At 47.4% G+C, this 21713-nt stretch overlaps 8 protein-coding genes across 8 annotated transcripts; all 8 read right to left on the reverse strand.

Moving 5' to 3' along the window:
- Positions 1-1290: 1290 nt before the first annotated feature.
- Positions 1291-2976, reverse strand: F5891DRAFT_944460 (heterokaryon incompatibility protein-domain-containing protein; the record flags this gene model as incomplete). The annotated part of the gene is made up of 2 exons (XM_041374553.1): positions 1291-2558; positions 2613-2976. Coding segments are annotated over 2 exons (1632 nt in total), but the record flags the coding sequence as incomplete, so codon positions are not given.
- Positions 2977-3537: 561 nt separating this feature from the next.
- Positions 3538-5524, reverse strand: F5891DRAFT_1275438 (uncharacterized protein). Its single transcript, XM_041370206.1, has 3 exons — positions 5387-5524; positions 4651-5322; positions 3538-4597 (listed from the first exon to the last, which is right to left on the reverse strand). The coding sequence occupies exons 1-3, from the start codon at positions 5507-5509 to the stop codon at positions 3767-3769; spliced, it is 1626 nt and encodes a 541-aa protein (XP_041230693.1). The 5' UTR covers positions 5510-5524; the 3' UTR covers positions 3538-3766.
- A 200-nt stretch (positions 5525-5724) lies between these two features.
- Positions 5725-8633, reverse strand: F5891DRAFT_1010991 (uncharacterized protein; the record flags this gene model as incomplete). The annotated part of the gene is made up of 15 exons (XM_041360646.1): positions 5725-5999; positions 6109-6218; positions 6270-6319; positions 6351-6433; positions 7191-7202; positions 7224-7473; positions 7597-7604; positions 7626-7759; positions 7781-7966; positions 7988-8032; positions 8060-8082; positions 8119-8135; positions 8241-8337; positions 8368-8412; positions 8507-8633. The coding sequence occupies 15 exons, from the start codon at positions 8631-8633 to the stop codon at positions 5843-5845; spliced, it is 1344 nt and encodes a 447-aa protein (XP_041230694.1). The 3' UTR covers positions 5725-5842.
- Positions 8634-12286: 3653 nt separating this feature from the next.
- On the reverse strand, positions 12287-13868 carry F5891DRAFT_1010994 (uncharacterized protein). The gene is made up of 4 exons (XM_041360647.1): positions 13705-13868; positions 13375-13652; positions 12734-13321; positions 12287-12705 (listed from the first exon to the last, which is right to left on the reverse strand). Exons 1-4 carry the CDS (start codon positions 13862-13864, stop codon positions 12514-12516), a joined length of 1218 nt encoding a protein of 405 aa, XP_041230695.1. The 5' UTR covers positions 13865-13868; the 3' UTR covers positions 12287-12513.
- A 791-nt stretch (positions 13869-14659) lies between these two features.
- Positions 14660-17316, reverse strand: F5891DRAFT_976669 (uncharacterized protein; the record flags this gene model as incomplete). Its single annotated transcript, XM_041376637.1, has 8 exons — positions 14660-14981; positions 15015-15202; positions 15227-15267; positions 15317-15949; positions 16003-16221; positions 16275-16849; positions 16909-17130; positions 17180-17316. 8 exons carry the CDS (start codon positions 17314-17316, stop codon positions 14660-14662), a joined length of 2337 nt encoding a protein of 778 aa, XP_041230696.1.
- Positions 17317-18558: 1242 nt separating this feature from the next.
- On the reverse strand, positions 18559-19072 carry F5891DRAFT_725712 (uncharacterized protein). Its single transcript, XM_041372972.1, has 3 exons — positions 18799-19072; positions 18642-18747; positions 18559-18580 (listed from the first exon to the last, which is right to left on the reverse strand). The coding sequence occupies exons 1-2, from the start codon at positions 19003-19005 to the stop codon at positions 18709-18711; spliced, it is 246 nt and encodes an 81-aa protein (XP_041230697.1). The 5' UTR covers positions 19006-19072; the 3' UTR covers positions 18559-18580; positions 18642-18708.
- Position 19073: 1 nt separating this feature from the next.
- On the reverse strand, positions 19074-20353 carry F5891DRAFT_725679 (uncharacterized protein). The gene is made up of 2 exons (XM_041372971.1): positions 20061-20353; positions 19074-20006 (listed from the first exon to the last, which is right to left on the reverse strand). The coding sequence occupies exons 1-2, from the start codon at positions 20106-20108 to the stop codon at positions 19215-19217; spliced, it is 840 nt and encodes a 279-aa protein (XP_041230698.1). The 5' UTR covers positions 20109-20353; the 3' UTR covers positions 19074-19214.
- On the reverse strand, positions 20117-20893 carry F5891DRAFT_1183835 (uncharacterized protein; the record flags this gene model as incomplete). Its single annotated transcript, XM_041366360.1, has 2 exons — positions 20117-20731; positions 20798-20893. The coding sequence occupies 2 exons, from the start codon at positions 20891-20893 to the stop codon at positions 20117-20119; spliced, it is 711 nt and encodes a 236-aa protein (XP_041230699.1).
- Between the last annotated feature and the right edge of the window lie 820 nt (positions 20894-21713).

Here is a 21713-nt window from a genome sequence, read left to right on the forward strand (position 1 = left end):
TACCGTATAGGGTTATGTGCTGTAGCGCAATTAGAGCGTCGCCGTCAATGTGATCTTGTCCATTTCCCAGCAGGGGCCTGTCCTTCGTTTCTCGGTCTTCCTTCGTTGCATATTTCACCAGTGGACACAAGTAGCACAATTCCGCGTGCGATCAAGATTTCCTGAGCAAAACAACCCAATGATAGGTCTGTGTACTTCCCATGGCCTAGCACCGGGTTCGACCATCAATATCCCAGTCCCGGTTGACGCAGAACTTAAAATTGATGACACAATTCACAACCTTTTTTTACTCCTTACACATGAATATTGCTCAGTTCTTCCCCCATTTTCAGTGACTAGGTAAACGATCAATTAATAACGCATAGATACTGGCCACTACGCCAAGTATTGATATAATGCTAAGTGACGAACATGTTTAGTTCAAATTATCGTAATGACTTCAGTATTAGGTGTATTCAACCATGATTGTATATCACAATGAGGGGCTTCTTCATCTTCGTCTTCGTAAGACTTCCCATGAACATGGAATAGGCCCACGCGGCGGTACTCTCCTGTGCTTCCTGCAGGAACGACAATCAAGCCCGTTAAGTGGCTAGGGTTATCCCCTTTATTTGAACCAACCACGACAGCTTTTCCCTTGTCAGCTCCAATTTCTCCAGTATCGTAGTCAAAATACCCGTAACCAATGTGTCGTTCCCGCTCCTTTGAAGGCACGGTAACTTCATTGGATTGGCGCGTTTTTGCATGGTTGTTTGAGCCCATGTGATCAGGCTCTCCTCCGGAATGTATGCATCCTATTTCGACAACTTCTGTCGACGCCACAACCATGTCCGTGTTAGTTGAATGGTCCTGCGGTGTCATCGCTTCCACCTGAATGTCATTTTCATTAGTGTCATTGCTAGTGATCTGATGGGAGGTGGAAGGTTGTCCTCGGGGTGTGGTTCCTGTCGTATGCGCGTTTTTCCGGCGCACAAGACACGGCACCAATTTCAAGAACAGGTTTGTTATGAAGGGACGACCTATATTTACTGCCTTCAATGCCTTTTTCCTGAGTTTGCCAATGCACATTCGAGTATTGGCATATTCCACCGGAGAAGCAGAAGTGGGCATGCCATTCGGCTCGGGAAGGATGGTGATTTTGATTTGATCTGAGTTCTTGACCGCTAGCCCCGTATCAACAGTGATATCAGCTGCTCCTGAAGCTGGGAAGCTTCGGATGCTACAAGCTTCATCGCGGTCTTCAGGCTCATCACCTGTCTTCGTTACCGACACACAAGGTCGTTTCAGCTCGAATAGCTCGGGCTCTGCAGGATCCCAGGTCACATCTCTCATGATCGCTCTAACAATTAATCTCCCGCCTTTTACCTGACCAAGAGGATGATTGTCGGAGACTGGGATCGCGTTGCATGATTGCACTTCCCATATGATGTTTCCGGCTCTTTTGTCCCACCCGGCAGCGATGCATCCAATCGTGGCAGCCCAAGACCACGAGGGTGCAAGAATTTGCCCTGTAACGAGACTTCCGTAGGATGGGCTATCTCTATACCACAGGAGGTCGGTGGACAAATCGCGTTCCCATAGTCCAGCGATGTAACGATTGCTATTCCCCCACCAACGCTGGAAAAGCTGAGCGATCCCTGAGATCGCCACAAGCCTGTCAGAGGGATCCGAAACGGCGCGTTGTGTGTAGTCCCGTAGAACACTCCGCCAGGCTGTCAGCACCACCTCTACGTCATTGCTCGAAAGCGTCCTACTCGATGTGTGCGAAGCCATCATATCTGGCAAACGCATTTCACCCTGTTTCGTCGAGGGAAGATAATTCCAGATGTCTCCGATTTCGCTCATTGCTGTCTGACACTGATACTGGAGAGTGTGCGAAGCGTACACTAAGGTCCTAGGGGAGAGGAGGCGCTCTTGGAAACACCAAGCTCGGCGATTCACTGGTTCTTTGGATGGCATCGGACGATCGTCTTCATCAACCGAGATGGTACCGAGCTTTCCATCCGGGCACATGAATGGCAGTAGCGTTTCAACTGGTTTTTTGCGGTTATGGAGAAATCCTTCGCTGACTTTCCACGAGCTGGCTGCGATGATTGTTACGTATGCACATCGGTATATATCGCACATCTGTGGAATCTCGCGCTGCTTGTCTTCGTCCGAATCTTGCAAAATGCACAAGGTATCGGCCCAAAGATAACGGAGGTTGAGATTGTGGGTGCAAAAGATGGCATCTCTGATGGTTTTCGGAAGGAGGAGTATGTCGATTGATTCTAGGTATGTAGAGAGTTTTGTGGTACAGACGCTGTGCGGTTGTGGTTCACCCCAGACGTAACTAAGCGCTGCATAAAAGCCTTGCATGCCTTTGGTGAGAACAAGTTTTGGCCGTTCTGGATCCGAACAGTCTATTACACGGGTTGGGAGGCTTGTTTCCTGAGGTTTTGGACAATTATGACGAAGAGTGCATTGTGTGAGGCAGTCTGAGGCCAGCTTGAAGGCTCGAGGAGATCCAACCTGCCACACCAGCTTTCTGCCAGGGACAAAGGCAGCCGCATTTTCATCTAGCAAAAACAGAAGTTTGTCATATCGCACGAAAACAACAAGAGACTATGTACCTGGGTCGCACCGCACTTGATACCTGGGCGTCCAGTCGTCTTCAATCGTGACTTTCAGGACAATCTCATCTTCTGAATTTCGTTTTTCGAACCGTACAGTTATTTTGAAAGTTTCCTCTGGCATAGGCGATTCCTCTTTCTTGCGGTGCTGATACCAAAAAGGAATCTCTCCCCAAAGAACATCACACCAATTACATCCTTTATTTTCTCCGTCGTCGATCTCCTGCCAAGTTTGAGTGATATATGAGAAGCCTGCTTTAGGATCTGACGAGTCCTTTGCAGCCCATGCAATCTGAAATGGCTCGAATGAAAAAACTGTGCTCGAGCAGTAATCGCAGACAAGGGAACCGTTGCGCAACCCCATGATGAATACGAACGCCGATGTTTGATCAATGTTGATGAAGAATTTGGACGGGTTCCGGTACGTACAACTCCAAGAACAGACCACGTACCACACGTTGCTAGCCCAAGCTAATGTCGACGAGAGGATGAACGCACGAATCCTCGGCCTGGCTCGTGAACATTCGAACACGTGGTCCCAGCAAGGCTGCCGCAAGGTGCAGCGAAAGCTGTAAATATCAAACTGCGTCAAACGACGCATAATTATTAGTACTGTGATCATTCTGCGCATCAGGGAAATCCCCCGCTACGAATTTACGTTAAGTGTGTCAATCTACGGGCCCCATCGGAAGAACGTCCAGCCCAATATCATTATAAGTACGTTGCGAAAACAGGGGATCCAGATCTCGACAATCAGTACACTGGAGTTGGTAGTACCGGTGAGTAGGTCGCAACGGGTGAACGCCTGGTGACCGAATCAAACTGAAATCCTAAGAAACATTGTGTGCAGAGCATTCTGCATTTGCATAACGACTGTATATATTCACTTGTGTGAAAAGTCGAACCGAGGAAAGAGTGCTACGACCAGATGGTTAAATTTGGTATCGATAGGGAAACATTGATTACAAGTGGTAGTCTGGACGTAAATATGTGGGGATTGGCCTCGAGAGTTATACTCTATAGCAACACATGTAGTCTCCCATAGTCAGATTTTTAGGCCTTGGTCGAATGAAGATGGTATCCTCAACCAATGATCTCCATAAATACCTAGCTAATCATCGACTAGCTGATACCACACCGCTCTGTAAGTAAGGCTAGACGTCAATGACCTCCAGTTTGCCAGTAGACCCTGCTTGGAAAAGCGGACTGCCACCGAACCATACGCGTTCCGTATCTGCATTGAGCGTATAAATCCTATCCCTGTCGATCCATATGTCCTGCAACTCTGAATCATCAGAATCGAACTTTCTGTCCGAAAATACGACCTCGACGTAAGGTAGGGATGTGGTCAAGTACTCTCCAAATTCATCGTTAGAGTCACTGATGTATGTCGTGGATGGCTTTTTCACCACTCGTCCTAGACCCCGCCTGTTTGTCACAGCTAGCGGGCTAAAGTCCATCAAATGTAATACGGGCTGCCACTTTTCTGCTCGTGTATCGACAGGGAATGCCTGCAAGACTCGATTCCCGTTAATGTGAATTTGGAAACTATGCCAGTAGTGGAAAACACGAGTATTTGAAGGGCCCCAATGTTGCCATGGTATTGGCGTTGCTGCTGCCATTCCGTCGAGGTCGAAGAAAATCCTCGTAGAAATGATGAAGACTTGAGTACTAGAAAGGAGACTGCCAACAGTAGGAAACGCGGTAAGACATATGAGTTGATGTGTAGGGTCTGAGGTGTACATCGTCGATTGGGCTTGCATATGCGACTCTGAACTATGCCCAATATCATCTATCGGAGAGAGGCACCGTAACTCCATTAGCTTGGGCATCAGGAAACACGCCAGCAATTCCGGCGGCTGGGACATGTCCTCAATTGAATAGAGATTCAAGTTATCGGTTGTAACTAGCAATCGATTGTTCCCGAGGAAACAAAAATCAATTGCGGTGTAGGACCGGTTGGGTACTGCACCGCTGAGGATGCTCTAAATTCAGAATAAACTGTCAAGTTTTTCAACTATTTTAAACCAAAGCTCACACTGGATGTTGTTGAGTATTTCCAGTCCCAAATCTGCAGCTGCCACGCCTTGTCCAACGAAGTCAAATTTACATCGTCCAGGCGATGCGACAAAGCGATATGCCTCCCAAAACCTTTGAGCTTTGCACTTTTAGTTTCAGAGCGGTTCTCTGAGTCGTCTGACAGAAACAGTCTCTCTCCAGCAGCCTCAGGGTGAACACCATCACTATCCAGGGCTCCAAGGTTAATATAGACGGCCTTGTGATCAACAACATAAGCGACAGCGATCAGGTTTTGTGCTGGGTCCATAAACACATCAAGGTTGCGTGAGTGTGGAACCGAACACAACTTTCCTGGGAGCCAGTTCCGCTGGATTGACTGTTGCGAGGGCTTTGGAAGTACCGGAAAGATCATAGCCGTATCTTCTTGTCTGCTCCACCAGCAGAAATGCCCACCAGCAACAATGTTAGGTTTTTCGCGAAAATACTGTGACATTGTTACGGGGACCGTTTTGAAGGAGTGAAGGTCAACCTTGAACCATGCGTGAGCTTTGTCTCTCAAAAATTGCAGATGCTTGGAAATAGGTATGCTATTGTCTGTGTTGGGGACAGCAAGCAACTTTTGCCCACTCATTTCAACGATGTACTGAAGTCTGGAGGAGGACAAGTACGTTTGGCGAAGGGTTTTACATACCTACGAGAGGACCGTCAGAATAGCAGTCTATTCAAGAATAACAATAACATGAATGGCGACCCACAGATGTACACCGAAGAATATCTCGGTGAGGAAGGAAACTCAGAATGTAAGACAGAAGTTCTTCAGTAACAGACAGGAACCTTGTTTGGGGCTTCATTTCGATATAGTCTACAGTCCTTTGCATAATGGTTTAGACAACCAAATTACGCTGCTGATATGTTTGGTCATGTTGTTGGTACAAACATATGACATGGGTCACGCGTTCCAATTGTGTTTCCGCAGAGCGCTCGGACTGGCAGGGCCCAGGTTGGTTGAATGCGAAAATGCCCCAAATATGCTGGTCAATTGCAAATTCCGGTAAACTTGAATGATCACACAAGCACTAGTGTATGGCAGTATCATGATGAGTCTCCGACCGTTGGTTAATATACAAGCTCTCCATGAAGTTGCACATTACATAGTAATAAAAATGTAAACTACATGATAAGGAATAAGGATACACTGGCACGACTCGCAATCATTCATAACACAACTCGGCATCAATTCGTGCTCTCCGCAAGTCCCTTCTCTCCTCGTCAATCATACACGACCACCCCTCAATAGTCTCTGACAGATCTTCCTCGATACGCTCTTCCATCTCTATGTTCTTGTTGCTCTTCTTCGGTGGAGGAGGTCTCAGTAATGGTGGAGGAGGAGTCCATCGGTTGGGGTGGAGCGGTGCAATCCAATGGCGAATAGGAAGGACCATTTGAGAACAGTGAAGTTGGTTATGAGTTGACACACCGGATGAGCTCTGATATTGGGGTCGACCTAGGTTTAATGCTGAAGGCACGTGACTGGAAAGTGACAGACAGAGTCTGCTTTGGTGGGGGAGCTATAGTTTTCGGGGGAATCTTTTAGGTAGAATGTAAGCGAGGATATCAAAGAGTACAGAAGTGTAGTACCTTGGTTATCTCAGGGGTTACAATGATTTCGGATCCCTTGGGATTGTCGTCTTGAGTCTTCGTCCTCGGGCAAATGCCTACTTGGGTTAGGTGACCTCGAACAAGGGTCGTCACCGTTGTCCTCATTTTCACTTTCCGAGAGAACCGCTGTAGAAACAACAATACTGAGAGGAACAAAGAAATGCTCCTGACTGTATCTAAAAAGTTGTAGGTCGTGCGTTGCCTAGTCTGCGATACTTGAGATGGCAAGTGCATTCGACCCTAAAGGGGAAGCAGGTGCAGCGGAGATCTAGAGGTACGCACTTCAGCGAAGCGCGAGAAAGCGCAGGTGCGCGCAAGGTACGAAGGCGCGGGAACGCGCGCGCGTGTAAGCGGAAATAAGAGAGACTAAACTTATGTGAAGATATAAGCAAGATAAAGGATGTGAGATGTGTTGTGCTAATGAATAGATTTCTACTGCGACTTTCTAAGTAGTAAGTACTAGGTAATGTTGGGTGAAAAGTAAGGTAAATAATAGTATGTACTGCTGGCGCTTATATAGCGCGCCTAAGCGCGCTCATGCGGAGCCGAAGCGCTACCGAGTAGGTATGTAAAAATATATATGAGTGAGAAACTATGATAAAAATAAAGGTGGAACTATGCTAATAAAGGAAATGGAAATATACGCACTAGGGAGCTTGGTGGACAATGGATGGATGCATCTGGATGGCTGGCGCTATAGGGCGCGCAAGCGCGGGAACGCGCGCGCGCGTATACATCGTGAAGCGCGGGAATGGTGCGCGCATGGCGCGCGTTGCGCGGGAAAGCTGCGCGTCATATAGGAATCACTGTGGATGGTACACAGAGTGATGCTGCGAGTTGGTGCTGTATACTCCCTAGTGTAAAGCGCCATATCACACTATGAGATGCACGAGTCTCTACACCGCTTTCCTTCTGCCTTTTGCCTTAGGTTACGATTTTGATTTTGCAGCGGAGGTGGGTTTCAATAGTGCCTTCTTCTTCGATCTAACTTTCGTTTCCTCTTCCTCAATGAAATCATCGTCTTCGAGACCATTATTACCTGCAGCTGGTTCATCAATGGGGGATTTGTGTGCAAGATCGTCGAGTTCGACGTCAGCCTGCTTCCGGCCTTTTTTCTTCCCATTCGCCCAAGAAGACAACTTTGTGTCCCTTGTCTTGCCCTTGTTCGCAGCAACGATGATGTCTGCGTCCCGTTTTCATCTTCAAGTGTGTGCAAATTGTCGATTTCTGGGATGACGGGCAACAATTGTGCAGAGAACAGAGGAGGTGTTTTAATAGAGGACGACAAAGCATCGGGGACGTCTACATCCATCTCTTCGCCATGAAACCTCTGACTGAAGCGGAGAAACCTTCTTCCATTTACGAGTTATCTTGGGTGGAGAAGAGGGCGGAGAAGACAAATCGGGTAAAACAGGAATAGAAGACAGGAGGCATGATGTTGCAAAATATAGTCGAGACGGAAGCGCTGGCTCTTGCGGTGCAAGGAGAACCACAATGTTGCTCGGCTTAGTATCGACAATGCTGTGTTCAGGGACCTTCGGTGAAGGTGATGTCCTAGCTTTAGGTTTCGGTTTAGGCCTGGGTCTCAGCTTGGGCTCGACGGGCTTGTCTTGGGATTTCTGCCGCTTCCGTGGAGGCTTGAGTGATAGTTCGTCGAGGTTGGAGTCGGATGTCAACTCTATCACATCATGGTTGACAGGCTCGTAATTCGGCTTCTTGACCTGAGTCTTTCGAGTGCGCATCTTGGCTCGGTCGGCAATGCTGAACACAGGATTGACCTCCTCGATGAGATCTGAAACCGCAGATGGTGTGATTGTAAGGCGGATACTGTCTGCAGCCAAGGTACTGGCTAGGATTGCAGATGCAGAGCCGATGAATAAGCCAGAGGAACGAAGTTAATCATCTTTGATGAAGTCGTCATATATGGTACTCATAGTTCGAGACTTTCACGGCACAGGACGTGGGCGCGGTTTAGACTTCGGTACAGGCATTCCCATGCCATGAGGAAGTAACTGAGAAGAACTTGGTGGTTCAGAGTCTTGGTACCCTGGAGGTGGTGTAAACAGAGACACATTACTTGTGTCGAGAGGTTCACATCCTCTGCTGGGGAGTCTGTGCTTGGCTGGTAATAAATGAAGCAGTCTGAATTTTTGACGCTGCAAATCCATGCCCAGTTAGCATGCGGTTGAGAACATAAAGCTTGAAGAATTCCTAACGCTGTAGTATCTTTTCCGGGCCTATAGAAAACGGGGTTTCGCTCAAGAGGCCACTTTGGTCAAGAGGTCGTAAAGCATCTTCGTCCTGCCTGTCAGCGACAATCCAGTCGTCTGTAACATCGGCCATGTTTTAATTGATAAATATTTGTAGTGATTATCCTGGGTGTCGTCAATGAGTATGTAGATTCTAGAAGAAGACAAGAATCAAAGCCAGGACGCACCACCTGCACGTGATCGCGTCACTAATGAATTGGAAAGGACCAAAAGTGGATAGCGCTATACTTCACAAGAGGTGCAGGTGACTGATCAGATTAATCAAGTACTGATTCATTGCCACAGCATGGCCAGAAATCAGTGATATTCGTGTTACAAAATGTGTTCACATTTGGTGCCAACACCAGTGCTTCTGCCAAAGATGGAATCTATCTACCATCAGTCGTGTTCACCTCCGAGTCAACACCTCAGAACAAAGATGGAATCTATCTACCGTCGTCGTGTCCACCTCAACACCTCAGAACAAGTTATTGTACCTCCAAATCTCATACTCATCTGCTTGCGAAGAGTTATAATGTAACACTCTAGGCACAGCCCAACCTAGCCACAGACGGAGCTTCCAGGGAACAAGTTCATCAATTTTCTATACAAGGAATACAAGAACCGCAACATTGTGCAACATCATCTAATTCTGTGGAGTGCACAAATATTTACCTTGATCTTATTGATATTTCGGTTACCAAACTATAGTGAGCACGGCGTACATATAGCGCGAATGTCACCGCTATACATTTACCAAGTTCACCTCTCACCCACACCCATTCTCTGACAATATGATGATAGTCTCAAACGATCCCACTTGGTGGCCATCCATCAATGCATATCGTTTTGCCAGCTATTTTGGAGGTTCGTGGAGAGCAGTCGGATGTTGAAGCTGATGTTTCAATCTGAACTTGGCTACGGGTTTGCAGTTGCTGCCTTTGTTGTAATGTCATATGATTGGGGTGAGCACGATAATATTAAAGGATTACTGATATCTTACAAGTGTTTTCAGCACTCACATTCGGACAAGAGGTATGTCGATGCCATGACCGGAGCAGCCATCTCGCTAAGAATCCTTCTATAGGTCGAATTCATCTGGGTGAGTAGAGTCTCATGGCAGAAGGAACACACATGAAAATGCACTTATTTACAGAGGCAACCCTGGTCCCTAATGACAGTGATGTATCTCAGTGTATGTAGCTTGTTTGTCGAAGTTGCCATTTTGTGCTGACTTGAAAGTATCCTAGGTGCGCTACCTTGGAATCCTAGTTGCTGCGTATGTTCGGAAGGCTAAACAATTGTTGTTGTACTAATCGTCCCTCTCTCATAATCAGCCTGGATATCCTGAGTATGTTTCTTTAGTACATTCTCTGTCTTCTCTGCTTCTGACCAACTGCATTCAGGCAGTTTTCCGACCATCTCGCTGACAGATACAGTGAGTCTTCTGTATAAATGCCTACCATTCCCCTCAAATTAACCATGGTGTTCTGCAGCAGTGGGTGGGGTTCTTTGCTGACTTCTCAGTCCACTGATGGCTGCCACGCTATACTACCAAAGATGTGAGTCTGTTTGGGGTGTGTGCTACGTGAGACTGGTCACTGATCGGATTTGTCAGGCTGGATGATGTACATTATATTATATTGGATGGGTCTTGTGGTATTTGCGATGCTGTGGGGTAAGCTTTGCACTTGCGAGACCTCAGTGATATTGGAATGACTGAAACATGCTGCAAGTCATCATCATCACTTGGCTGCATGCCATGTATCAACGAGACAGAAAGATCCTGATATTTCTCATTGCCACCCTCCTGGCAATCAGCACTTTTGGTGGAGCAACAGTCTTAATGTTAACGATGCATACTTCAGGAGGTATGCTTAATTATGGATGAAACGAATGTGCATAAGGCTCATTGATGGATACCAGAGGAAATCATTCTCTCTGGCACCTATCAGTGCACGACTGGCTATACAGGAGATACCCTAGTTCTTGATTCCGTTACTTGTATAATCTTCATTGTTTGGGAGGTCCTCACACTATGTCTTGCAGTCTGGATTGCAGGTAAAACACTTCCGTGAACTGCGATTACACCATGCAGGAGGGATTATCGGGGACTGTTTGACTGGTGTTGATGAAAACTCATGTGGTTTACTTTGCGAGGTAAGTTCATATTGTGATTATTGTCCTTTTTTCCACTGAAGGGTCAGACATGATAGCTTTGTTACTGCCTCTTGCTTCAAGCTCATTATGGCATTCTCTCCCAGTTCATCAATGGTATGTCAATCTTTCACTTACCTCTACATGTGACCACGATCTATCATTTCTATAGAGCCATTATCTCCTAGAATATCAGGCTCTGTATGGCTTGTTTCAGATTTTGGAGGTCACAGCAGATTTTCGTGCTAGGACCACGGCTGATCCTTGGCATTCGAGAATACAATGCTGAACTCATGGCTGACTCCGACTGCAGCAACCTGGCATGACCTCAATCACTTTCCAAGAGCGTGTGCATATATCACGCCTGTCAAGTCTTCTGTGTTCTCCTCATTAACAGTGCTCACCATGATCAGGCTCAGATCTTCTAGAGTCTATGCATCTTGCATTGACAGCTCTTAATTTCCTTACCTGATGATGCAACAACGTTGTATCATAATTGAATGGTCTTGCAATGCTATCCATCTCTCCCGCCCGAACATCATTTCCATTGATACAGTTACCAATGGTTTGGCACGAGCCGAGAGGTCGTTTTGGGGATGCAATTTTAGAGGCATCGTGGCCTTCAACCTTGGCAGCTTGGCTTGAGTATTTTCTAGTACCAGGCCCAAGCAAGGGTTTTCACACATCAGTAATGTAATGCCACTGCCACTGGTGTTACGTGGCCTGCAGGTCGATCAGGTACTCGTTGCTGTCGCGGAGGCCCTGATTGTGTCTATGACATTGCGTTCTGCGACAAAATGAAGATACGGGATGAGAAAACGAAAAGAAGGACACATACCCATACCTGCGACGTTGGCTTTGTTGCACTTTTCAGTTTATTGCATCCGTTGATAATACAGCTGCGTGGTTCAGCCAGCTGACCCACAAACCCTGCAGGCTCAAAATCGCTATCCCAACCTCCAATTTCATATATGGCATCAGCAACTTTGGACCCAGAAAGGCCCTCAGCGACTTGGGTAATCATGGTCCTCAAGTACTTGAAGGAGGTCTGGACAATTTGGGTTCCCATAACCCAGCGATGTATTGATTACTACTGCCCTACCAATACTAGAAGAATTGAATGATCCATGCGATCGCCATGAGCTTGGGTCTGAAACTGCACATTGCGTGTAATGAGATAGAACCTTTTGCCAGCTGCCAGCAGCGGCTCCACATCATCACTTGAAAGTGTCCTACATGGTGTGCGGAAGAGCATCATATCTGACTAACGCAATTCACCCAGTTCTTTCGAGGGAAAATAAATTCTAGATGTCTCTGATCTCAGTTGATTGCTGTCTGACATTGATACTGGAGAGTGTACGAAGTATGCACTGTGACCTGAAAACATACTCCCGCGAAGTCGCGGTTCTGGGGCATTTTGGACTGGTAATCTCTGTCGGAAGAACATTCTGCCCAATATATGCTACTAGTCAAATCAGCGGAGGTCTCGACAATTAGTACGTACAGGTGATTCACTGAGTTCTGATGAATATTGTAAGCAGAGCATTCTGCTATTGCACGACGACCTGTCTGTATTCGCTTGAGTGAAAAGTCGGACCAAGGAAATAGTTCCACGACCAGATGGCGAATGAATTTGGCATCGACAGGGAAACATCAATTATAAGTGGTAGTCTGGACGTATGCGGGACTGTCCTCGAGAGTTATACTGTATAGCAATACATGCTTGAAACATAGTCTACCATAGTCAGATTGTTAGGCCTTGGTCGAATGAAGATGGTATCCTCGACCAATGATCTCCATAATTACCTAGCTAATCATCAACTAGTTGATACCACACCGCTCTGTAAGTCAGACTGGATGTCAATGACCCCGAGTCTGTCAATAAAGGTCAGTGATCTGGAGAGCATATAAATCCTATCCTTGTCGATCCACAAGTCCCTCAACGGTGAACAATCGAACTTTCTGTTCGAAAATACGACTTGGACGTAAGGCAGGGATGTTGTCAAGCTCTCTCCACTGTGTGCCAAATTCATCGACACTGATGTATGTCATGGACGGCTCTTTCACCACTCGTCCTAGACCCCGCCTGTTTATCACAGCTAGCGGGCTAAAGTCCAATAGTTGTAATGTAAACTGCGAGTTGCGCGGGCCGACAGGGAATGTCCGCAAGACTTGGTTTCCGTTAACATGAATTTTGAAATGAAATGGGTGCCAAAGGATACGAGTATTTGAGGGGCCCCAATGTTGCCATGGTATTGGCATTGCTGCTGCCATTTCGTTGAGGTCGAAGAAAATCCTCGTCGAAATGATGAAGACTTGAGTATTATCTCGAGCAGAAGGCGCAGTAAGGCATATGAGTCGATGTGTAGGGTCTGAGGTGTACATCGTCGTTTGGGCTTGCATGTGCAGCTGTGAGTCATACCCAATATCATCTATCATAGGAAGGCACCGTAGCAGCAATGGGCCGGGCATCAGGAAACACGCCAGCAATTCCGGCGTCTGAGACATGTCCTCAATTGAATAGAGATTCAAGTTATCGGTTACAACCAGCAATCGATTGTTCCCGAGGAAACAAAATTCAACTGGGGCAGGGGATCCGTTGGGTACTGCACCCCTGAGGATGCTCTAAATTCAGAATCAACCGTCAAGTCTTTCAACTATTTCAAACCAAAGCTCACACCGGATGTTGTCGAGTATTTCCAGTCCCAAATCTGCAGCTGCCACACCTGGTCCAACGAAGTCCGATCTTCATTGTCCGAGCAACGCGACAAAGCGATATGCCTCCCAAAACATTTGAGCCTTGCCATTGTCGTTTCAAAGCGGTTTTCCGAGTAGTCCGACAGAAACAGTCTCTCTCCAGCAGCCTGAGGGTGAATACCATCACCATCCAGGGCCCCAAGGTTAATATAGACTGTCTTGTGATCAACGACATAAGCGACAGCGATTAGGTTTTGTGCTGGGTCCATAAGCACATCAAGTTGGCAGTGAGGGCCATGAAACCGCTGGACACAACTTTCCTGGGAGCCAGTTTCTCCGGATTGACTGTTGTGAGGGCTTTGGAAGTACTGGCAAGATCATGGCCGTACCCCCTAGTAGGTCCCACGAGTAGAAATGCCCACCAGCAACAACGTCGTCTCGAGATAGCGGTGCCCTTGTTACGGGGACCATTTCGAAAGGGTAGATGTCAACCATGAACCATGTGTGAGCTTTGTCTCTCAAAAGCTGCAGACGCTGAGAAATAGGTATGCTATTATCCGTGTTGGAGATAACAAGCAACCGTTGTCCACCTATTTCAACGATGTACTGAAGTTCGGAGGAGGACAAGTATGTCTGGCGAAGGGTTCTGCATACCTGCAAAAGGATCGATCGTCAAAACAGCAGTCTATCTAGTAGATTCTAAAATAACAATAACATAAATGATGGCAACCCACCAATGTACACCGAAGAATATATCGGTAAGGAAGGAAGCTCAGAATGTAAGACTGGAGTTCTTCAGCAAGAGACAGGAATCCTGTTTGGGGCTTCATTTCGATATACTACTAGTAACACTTGAAGGTGAAAAGCTATTCGTACTGATCTCTGAACAACAAGGTTCATCCGAGTGTGCGTGGTAATGAATGTCCCGTTTCAAGTTGAACGAGGCTGACTGCTCGGACCGTCGGCTCAGGCCCACCTGCCGCCATCTCTCAAGTCTACTAAATTTTGTTGTTGAACTCGGACGTCCGTCACGCCTACAGTGGTACATATTGTGAGTGAAACCCGGTTTCTTCAGATCCCGTCAGCATGAGTTCTTTTGCTACCGCATATAATAGATCTGTGCTGGAGTGTCCTCGTCAATATAACCTTGTCCATTTCCTAGCTGAGCTCTCCCAGCTCATCCCCCATCCTATCTTATTGTGAATCTATAACTGCTGAAAGTTACCAGTATCAATGCGCAGAACACCGTGTGCAGGGTATAAAAAATTACTCAGGTTTGCTGAGCTCAACCCAATGACCTAGACTGGTAAATTTGGACAGAAAAGCATCGAGATCCGAGTCCTCGGCATTGGGCTGCTGGCTTTCTCCTGAGCTCGATGTAAAGCGAAGATAGTATCGATTGTCAGCATCCCTTTTAAGCACCAACATACAGTTCACAAGGACACCCCATGTGAGTTTGTCTATGTCCGAGGGCGCAAAAGGGGTCAGATTGTTGAGGAAGACTAACTTCTTCTCGCCACATGCAATAGCATCTAAAGTCGCCCACTCGTCGAGAGGGCACAATCTCCGTGATAGAAGGACTCCCTGTCTATAACGCAAGCAAATCCAGGCTAAAACCCACATAAACGATTCTAGATCGTGGCGATATAAGTGTTTGACTTCGCCTTGTTGACCATCTTTGATGAGAAGATCGAGGGCCATGAACGGCACCGTGCCCGTGCGCTCGTTGCCCCTAGGACCTGGTTCATCCGCCAACGAGGATAAATCATAGTCGTTCAAAACGCCTATCCGCTTGCCGTCTTTCCAGTACTACATCAGGTTTCCAGGACTGACATCTCGATGGTATACCCCTTCCTTCCACAGAGTAAGGTGGCCTGCATGTTATGTCAACAAAGAGACATGTAAACCCGATGAAACACGTACATGAAATACACTGACGCCAAACGTCAAAAAGCTCTTTGCCGTGAAGCTGAGTGATGGGGAAGAGCTTGCGGAACACAAGAATGTAGAGCACGCGACTGCCCTTAGTGGGTTCCGGAACGTCAAGCGCTTCTCGAATTGCGGACGTGGGATTCGTGAACGTGTGGTGCCAAAGCAGCTCAGGAACGTGGCCTTGGACAGTTACGTGCCTCTTAGCGATCTCATCAACCTTTTTCAGGATCTCCGGCTCGCTAGTGCGACTCGCCTCTCCCCAAAAGATCTTGGCCACCATCCCATCCTCGAACTTGCCGTATTTCTTCGTGAGCGCTTCGCTAGTGACAGGGACCATATTGGTCACCCGTCCTTGCAGTCCGTAGTGCGCCACTCTTTCGTCGTGACTGGTGTGAAGCAGCAAATCCACCTCTCCAAGTTTTTCATCCTTGATTTTGAATTCGTGACATAGTCTCTCCTCGACTTCGACCGGGAGGAAGTCCTTGTTTCGGCCCCAATCGTGAAGCTCGAAGCGTTGTAAAGCATACAACAGCACCATGAATCGCGGGAGATCTTGAATGAAGTTGATACCTGAGCATTGAATGATCCCTTGTCGGTCATCATACCAGATCCATGCGACATCATCTGAAAAAGCCTTAATAAGAGTGCAGCCAATCTCAGCAGATGAACGGACTCACCGACGACAATGATATTCAGCAGATAGTTGACTGCAAGATTCGCTGCGAACATTTCAGCGGGGTACAGACCTGTCTGAACGGTCACATCTAGATCCGCGTCTTTGTCGTCGTGGTTCCCCTTGGATTTTTTCGCAGCAGATTCCAAAGTGTCTGTGGCCTTGCGTTTGGAGCTGGACCCGCCCCGGGAAGGCTGGGCAGCAGTAAGGCCAGAAGATTGAGCTGCGGCTTGGCCAATTTAGTTTGATCCTAGAATCGCAAATATCATCACTTACATGCAGTGTCGGATGCAGTTTGTGTTGCTGGGGTCTGTGAAGGGGCTGGGGCTGCAGCTGCAGTCCTAATATGATCGACCGGCAGATATTCTGGTTTGGTAGGGGCATAGTCTGTCAATGCATACGAAGAGGGGGGTGCATTGATCCCTTTCGTCCTCCCTGGTATCTTTCTCTTGAACTCAATGCAAGCTAGAACATCTTGCCAGGGGAGATTTTTCGGCTTAGCTGTTGCATTCGTGTCCATATAAGCCTTGCGCTTCTTCTTGCGCTGCTCGTCATCCTTCTCGTCGTCCTTCCCGTCGTCCTTCTGTGTGCCCTTCTGTTTGCTAATCTGTTTGCCCTTCTTGCCGCCCGTCTCATCCTGGAAGGGAGCGCATGCACTATTCAAAGGAAGAATCACGAGGTCGGGCTTCCGAATTGATTTCTTGGTCTGGTGCATCTGGTGCATGATCATGTCCACGGTAGGGACACGAGCACGCATCCCGTCAATCTTGATCTCTTCAAGACAAGCGAGGGAGATGTTAGTGGTTCTTATGAAAGGGCTGTAGAAGTTGTTCTCCACTCCTGGACATACGCTTGCAATTATTTTGAGCATCAGAACGTCTGATCGGCGAACTTAAGAGCGAGCACTCACTATTCGCTGAGGGCTGTCTGAATGTCAGAAGACTCGAGAGCAGTAGAAGCCTGTCCATTGCAAACAGGCAAAACGGCCTTGAGACACTTTTGCAGAAGCTCGGGCTGTTTAGTCTCGGGAGCAGAAGAAGCGCGCTGAAGGAGGGCTTGCAGCATAGCATCTGCCTTGCACTCCTTGATCTGCTCGATATCCCGTTGAATCCATGGGCGGACCTTCTCGACCCTTGATTGAATGTCAGGCTCTACTCAATAAAGACAGGAAATATACGCACTTGACACCGAGCACGCCGATGTTCTCGCTGACGACGGAGGCCCCACGGCTGTTTGGGGTGGATTCTATTTTGCTAGCACCTGGAGCTGATGCATTGGCGCGTGGAGGGGTAGACTCAGTCTCGCCGGCAGGGGACATGACACTAGAAGTTCAACGATTACGCTGACTGAGCGTTGTAAGCAAAACTGGTGAGGGGAATAAAACTAAGAGCCACAAAAAAGTCCTGCTTGCCTTATATGCGGTCAACCAATGTAGCGCAAGATGTAGTGGACCATCGATTAATCTGATGTGTCAGATATGGATTGATGTGGCCGTTGTAATTTGTAAACCGTACAATTCAGAATTTCGATTTCAAGGACGCGTTGCCATCAACACGCGCACGTGACCCTGACTTATTTGATACTATTCCGAGTCCGAGAGTGCTCTGTCAATTCAAGATCGATTGCAGCGCGTCAAGTACTTCATGTTTTTGTATGGTGAAAGGAACTCCGCTATCTACTACATACATCTTAGCAATCAATCACTGTGATGCTTACTCCGAGTTCCTAAGAAGTTCTTCTAAGAATCTTGATGTTGAAATTTATATTCTTAGATCTAGTGTACAATGGAGTCCGGCGCTTGCGCTATGTTCCACAGAAAGAAGACCGTCAAATCCGGTCTCATACCCTTGCTCATCATTATGATATACTTGGGCGATCTCGCGGCCTTGAGATAGAGCGATCCACCCGACACTTCTGCGCTTTCCAGTGTCGTACCCTTGAAGTAGCCCTTCGGGCTGTATGCTATAAAGTGCAGAGAAATAAAGGCGCGCCGAGTCTTCAACACATGATCGTTTGTAGATCAAACGATATTTAGTGTGTCCCTCCAATGGCTTACCCAATGGCTGTCCTGTCACTGCATAGGCGCACAGTCTTATCCCAAGAACCAGACACGATACGAGTGCCATCCGGTGACAACGAGACCGAGGAAACTACTCCAGTGTGCCCCTCCAAGGGCTCGCCCAATGACTGTCCCGTCGTTGCATCCCACAGCCGCAGAATGCGAGTTCCATCCCGTGAGCGTGAGAACGCGACTGAGTAAACGACACCAGTATGTTCCTTGATTGCAGTCTGAACAACCGTCCAGTTCAGGTCGCGGCCAGATGCCAGACGAATGTTATTCGGAAATCTTGCAGTAAATTTGGTAGCTATAGTGGAGCTGATGGGTGAGAATGGCAGCGCTGATAAATACAGATGTGGCGTGCTGTGCGAAATTATGCCGCCGAACACTTGAATGAATCTTTGTACATCCATCGTGCTGGACCGCAAATCATCGTATACAGAATAGTCCCAGATGAAGCTTTCAACTTACAAGTACGCTATGAAGATACCCCGGTCCTTCCATCCTTATCCGGTACGCGACGCTAGACATGAGAAAGTTGCTGAGAAAATGGATGGTGCAGATGAGCAAATCAACTAGCGCACTGGCAGGAGGGATTCCCTATAGCAGAAAAACAGGAAGACCTGGTACGAAGGCGACGTTACAAGTGAGTTATCCCAGGAGTTTATGTACGTTTGCTAGTGCTCTTGTGTGCATGTGTCAAATATCTCATCAACCAGCAGCCGTCTCTGCTCACCTCGTTCCCTTCGTCTGCCAGCAATTTCCGTTTGGTCCGAAGAGCCTCGCGACTAGTTGATGTATCTGGAGGTCAGTAGCTATGTATTTGCGAGCCTCGTTTGAGTACAGCAGGTGTAGTCCAAGCGAGCAGCTAAGTCGAATAACTCGGAGTTGGTGGAGGGGCACTGGAACCGATCCCACAAGGAAAAGGAAGATTTTCAAGGAAGGCATTGAAAGGGTTCGTGTGTCAGGTAGGAAGTTGTCCCTCTGACCCCACCTGCCGCATCTCCGGAGTTCACTTACAGCTCTTTGCAGATATAATGGCACTGGTGCAAATCGAAAAAAAAAAATAACAACAAAGAAGGACTTGATGTTTTAGGCCTTGGACGAATGAAGATGGTATCCTCGACCAGTGATCTCCATAAGTACCTAGCTAATCATCAACTAGTTGACACCACATCGCTCGGTAGGTCGGACCGGACGTCGATGACCTCAAGTCTGTCAGTAGATCCTGATCCGGAGAGCATATAAATCCCATCTTTGTCGATCCACATGTCCCTCAACAGTGAACCAGCACAATCGAACGTTCTGTGCGAAAATACGACTTCGACGTAAGGCAGGGATGTTGTCAAGCTCTCTCCAAATCCATCGGCACCGATGTATGTCGTGGACGGCTCTTTCACCACTCGTCCTAGACCCCGCCTGTTTGTCACAGCTAGCGGGCTAAAGTCCAATAGATTCAGTATAAACTGTAAGTTGCGCGCGCCGAGAGGGAGTGTGTGCAAGACTCGGTTTCCGTTGATGTGAATTTTGAAATGAAATGGGTGCCAAATGATACGAGTATTTGAGGGGCCCCAATGTTGCCATGGTGTTGGCGTTGCTGCTGCCACTCCGTTGAGATCGAAGAAAATCCTCGTGGAAATGATGAAAACTTGAGTACCAACTCGAGTAAACGCAGTAAGGCATATGAGTCGATGTGTGGGGTCTGAGGTGCACATCGTCGCTTGGGCTTGCATGTGTGGCTGTGAGCCATACCCGATATCATTTATCGGAGAGAGGTACTGTAAATCCCATGAGATGGGCATAAGGAAACACGCCAGCAATTCCGGCGGTTGGGATATGTTCTCAATTGAATAGAGATTCAAGTTATCGGTTATAACCAGCAATCGATTATTCCCAAGGAAACAAAAATCAACTAGAAGGGCGGATCCGTTGAGTGCTGCGAGGATGCTCTAAATTCATAATCAACCGTCAAATCTTTCAACTATTTGGAAAACAAAGCTCACACTAGATATTGTCGAGTATTTCCAGTCCCAAATCTGCAGCTGCCACATGACCTCGTTCAACCGATTCCAATTTTCATTGGGCAAGCGACACGACAATGCGATATGCCTCCCAAACCTTTGAGCTTTGTCCTTCTCGGTTGGAAACGGATTTTCCAATCATCCAACAGGAACAGTCTCTCTCCAGCAGCCTCAGGGTGAACACCATCACCATCCAGGGCCCTAAGGTTAATATAGACTGTCGTGTTATCAACGATATAGGCGACAGCGATTAAGTTTTGTGCTGGGTCCATAAATACATCAAGGACGTATGAGTGTGGAACCGAACACAACGTTCCTGGGAGCCAGTCTCGCCGGATTGACTGTTGTGAGGGCTTTGGAAGTACTGGAAAGATCATGGCCGTATCACCTATTGGGTCCCACGAGCAGAAATGCCCACCAGCAACAATGATTTCTCGCGATAGCGGTGCCCTTGTTACGGGGACAATTTTAAGGAACCAGTGGGTGTCAACCTTGAACCATGCGTGAGCTTCGTCTCTCAAATGCTGCAGACGCTTAGAAATAGGTATGATATCGTCTGTGTTGGGGATAACGAGCAACTGTTGTCCGCTTATTTCAACGATGTACTGAAGTTCGGAGGAGGACAAGTATGTCTGGCGAAGGGTCCTACATACCTGCAAGAGGGTCGTCAGAACTATTTAGAATCTAGAACAACGAGAACATGAATGATGGCGACGCACAGATGTACACCGAAGAATATCTCGGTGAGGAAGGAAACTCAGGATGTAACACAGGAGTTCTTCGGCAAGAAACTGGAATCCTATTTGGGGCTTCATTTCGTTATACTAGTAACACTCATTGAAGCTTGAAGCTTGAAGGCGAAATAAGGTGCACCACTTTGACAGTGTTCTCACGGTACGTCAGACCCTATACGAGATACCGCCGGCTCGGGCGCAATGATGTCCACACTCATGCTGTATTGCTGCACTGGTCTCCTTTGTGTTGCTCTTCTACTTATGGTGACATCCGCTTCGTTGTTGGTCTTCAAAATGCAAGTCAGTATCAGATAACTTTCGGCGATACGACCGATTCATTGCTACTCCAGAACTTGGAGACATTCGTGTCAATGTGTTTATATTACGACTGACGAGAATCCACAGAGTCTTATTTTAGTTCGGGCAGCTTAAAAGAAGCAGAGCACGCTGAATTGAACGGACCAGCCTGATTATCTCGCGATGTTGACTCACCCTTCTGGAGTACCTCCTCATCGCCTAGATCTGAAACCAAATTGCATTTGCGCCGTTCAACAAAACATCTCAGACTTCTCTATACACGTGAAAGCCATTGCATCCCATGCATCAACTTCTCACACCGTTTGTCATGGACAGTAAGCCGAAAGCAACTTCCGCTGTGCGCTGTGTATTTAACCACATTCAATGGTTGCCAAGGACTCATGCTGGCGCACCAATCGAGACACTCCTGCTTCTCGATTCAAAGCTTCTTTGATTGCTATATATATACCAGAACAATAATAACATAGCTCAAATCGGCATAGCGTTTTCTGCTCCAGCGACCCATAGCCGCAGATTTTATAGGTCACAAGACCCTAGTATGCCACAGACTCTACAGACGCTGTACAAGTCAGGAGGAGGTGCA

Source organism: Suillus fuscotomentosus (genome assembly GCF_016647785.1).
Source record: "Suillus fuscotomentosus strain FC203 chromosome Unknown F5891scaffold_8, whole genome shotgun sequence".
Taxonomy (NCBI): domain Eukaryota; kingdom Fungi; phylum Basidiomycota; class Agaricomycetes; order Boletales; family Suillaceae; genus Suillus; species Suillus fuscotomentosus.

What these genes read in the sequence shown, in the direction of transcription:
- F5891DRAFT_1275438 (XM_041370206.1), bottom strand. Translation starts at nt 5,509, where the DNA reads ATGCAAAGGACTGTAGACTATATCGAAATGAAGCCCCAAACAAGGTTC. An exon ending in ATATTCTTCGGTGTACATCT is followed by an intron (nt 5,323 to 5,386) that starts GTGGGTCGCCAT and finishes GTCCTCTCGTAG; the next exon opens with GTATGTAAAACCCTTCGCCA. An exon ending in AATACTCAACAACATCCAGT is followed by an intron (nt 4,598 to 4,650) that starts GTGAGCTTTGGT and finishes TTCTGAATTTAG; the next exon opens with AGCATCCTCAGCGGTGCAGT.
- F5891DRAFT_1010994 (XM_041360647.1), bottom strand. Translation starts at nt 13,864, where the DNA reads ATGGTCCCCGTAACAAGGGCACCGCTATCTCGAGACGACGTTGTTGCT. An exon ending in CTGGCTCCCAGGAAAGTTGT is followed by an intron (nt 13,653 to 13,704) that starts GTCCAGCGGTTT and finishes TTATGGACCCAG; the next exon opens with CACAAAACCTAATCGCTGTC. An exon ending in CGTCCATGACATACATCAGT is followed by an intron (nt 12,706 to 12,733) that starts GTCGATGAATTT and finishes CACAGTGGAGAG; the next exon opens with AGCTTGACAACATCCCTGCC.
- F5891DRAFT_725712 (XM_041372972.1), bottom strand. Translation starts at nt 19,005, where the DNA reads ATGCCTTCCTTGAAAATCTTCCTTTTCCTTGTGGGATCGGTTCCAGTG. An exon ending in ATTGCTGGCAGACGAAGGGA is followed by an intron (nt 18,748 to 18,798) that starts ACGAGGTGAGCA and finishes TGACACATGCAC; the next exon opens with ACAAGAGCACTAGCAAACGT.
- F5891DRAFT_725679 (XM_041372971.1), bottom strand. Translation starts at nt 20,108, where the DNA reads ATGTGGCAGCTGCAGATTTGGGACTGGAAATACTCGACAATATCTAGT. An exon ending in AATACTCGACAATATCTAGT is followed by an intron (nt 20,007 to 20,060) that starts GTGAGCTTTGTT and finishes TTATGAATTTAG; the next exon opens with AGCATCCTCGCAGCACTCAA.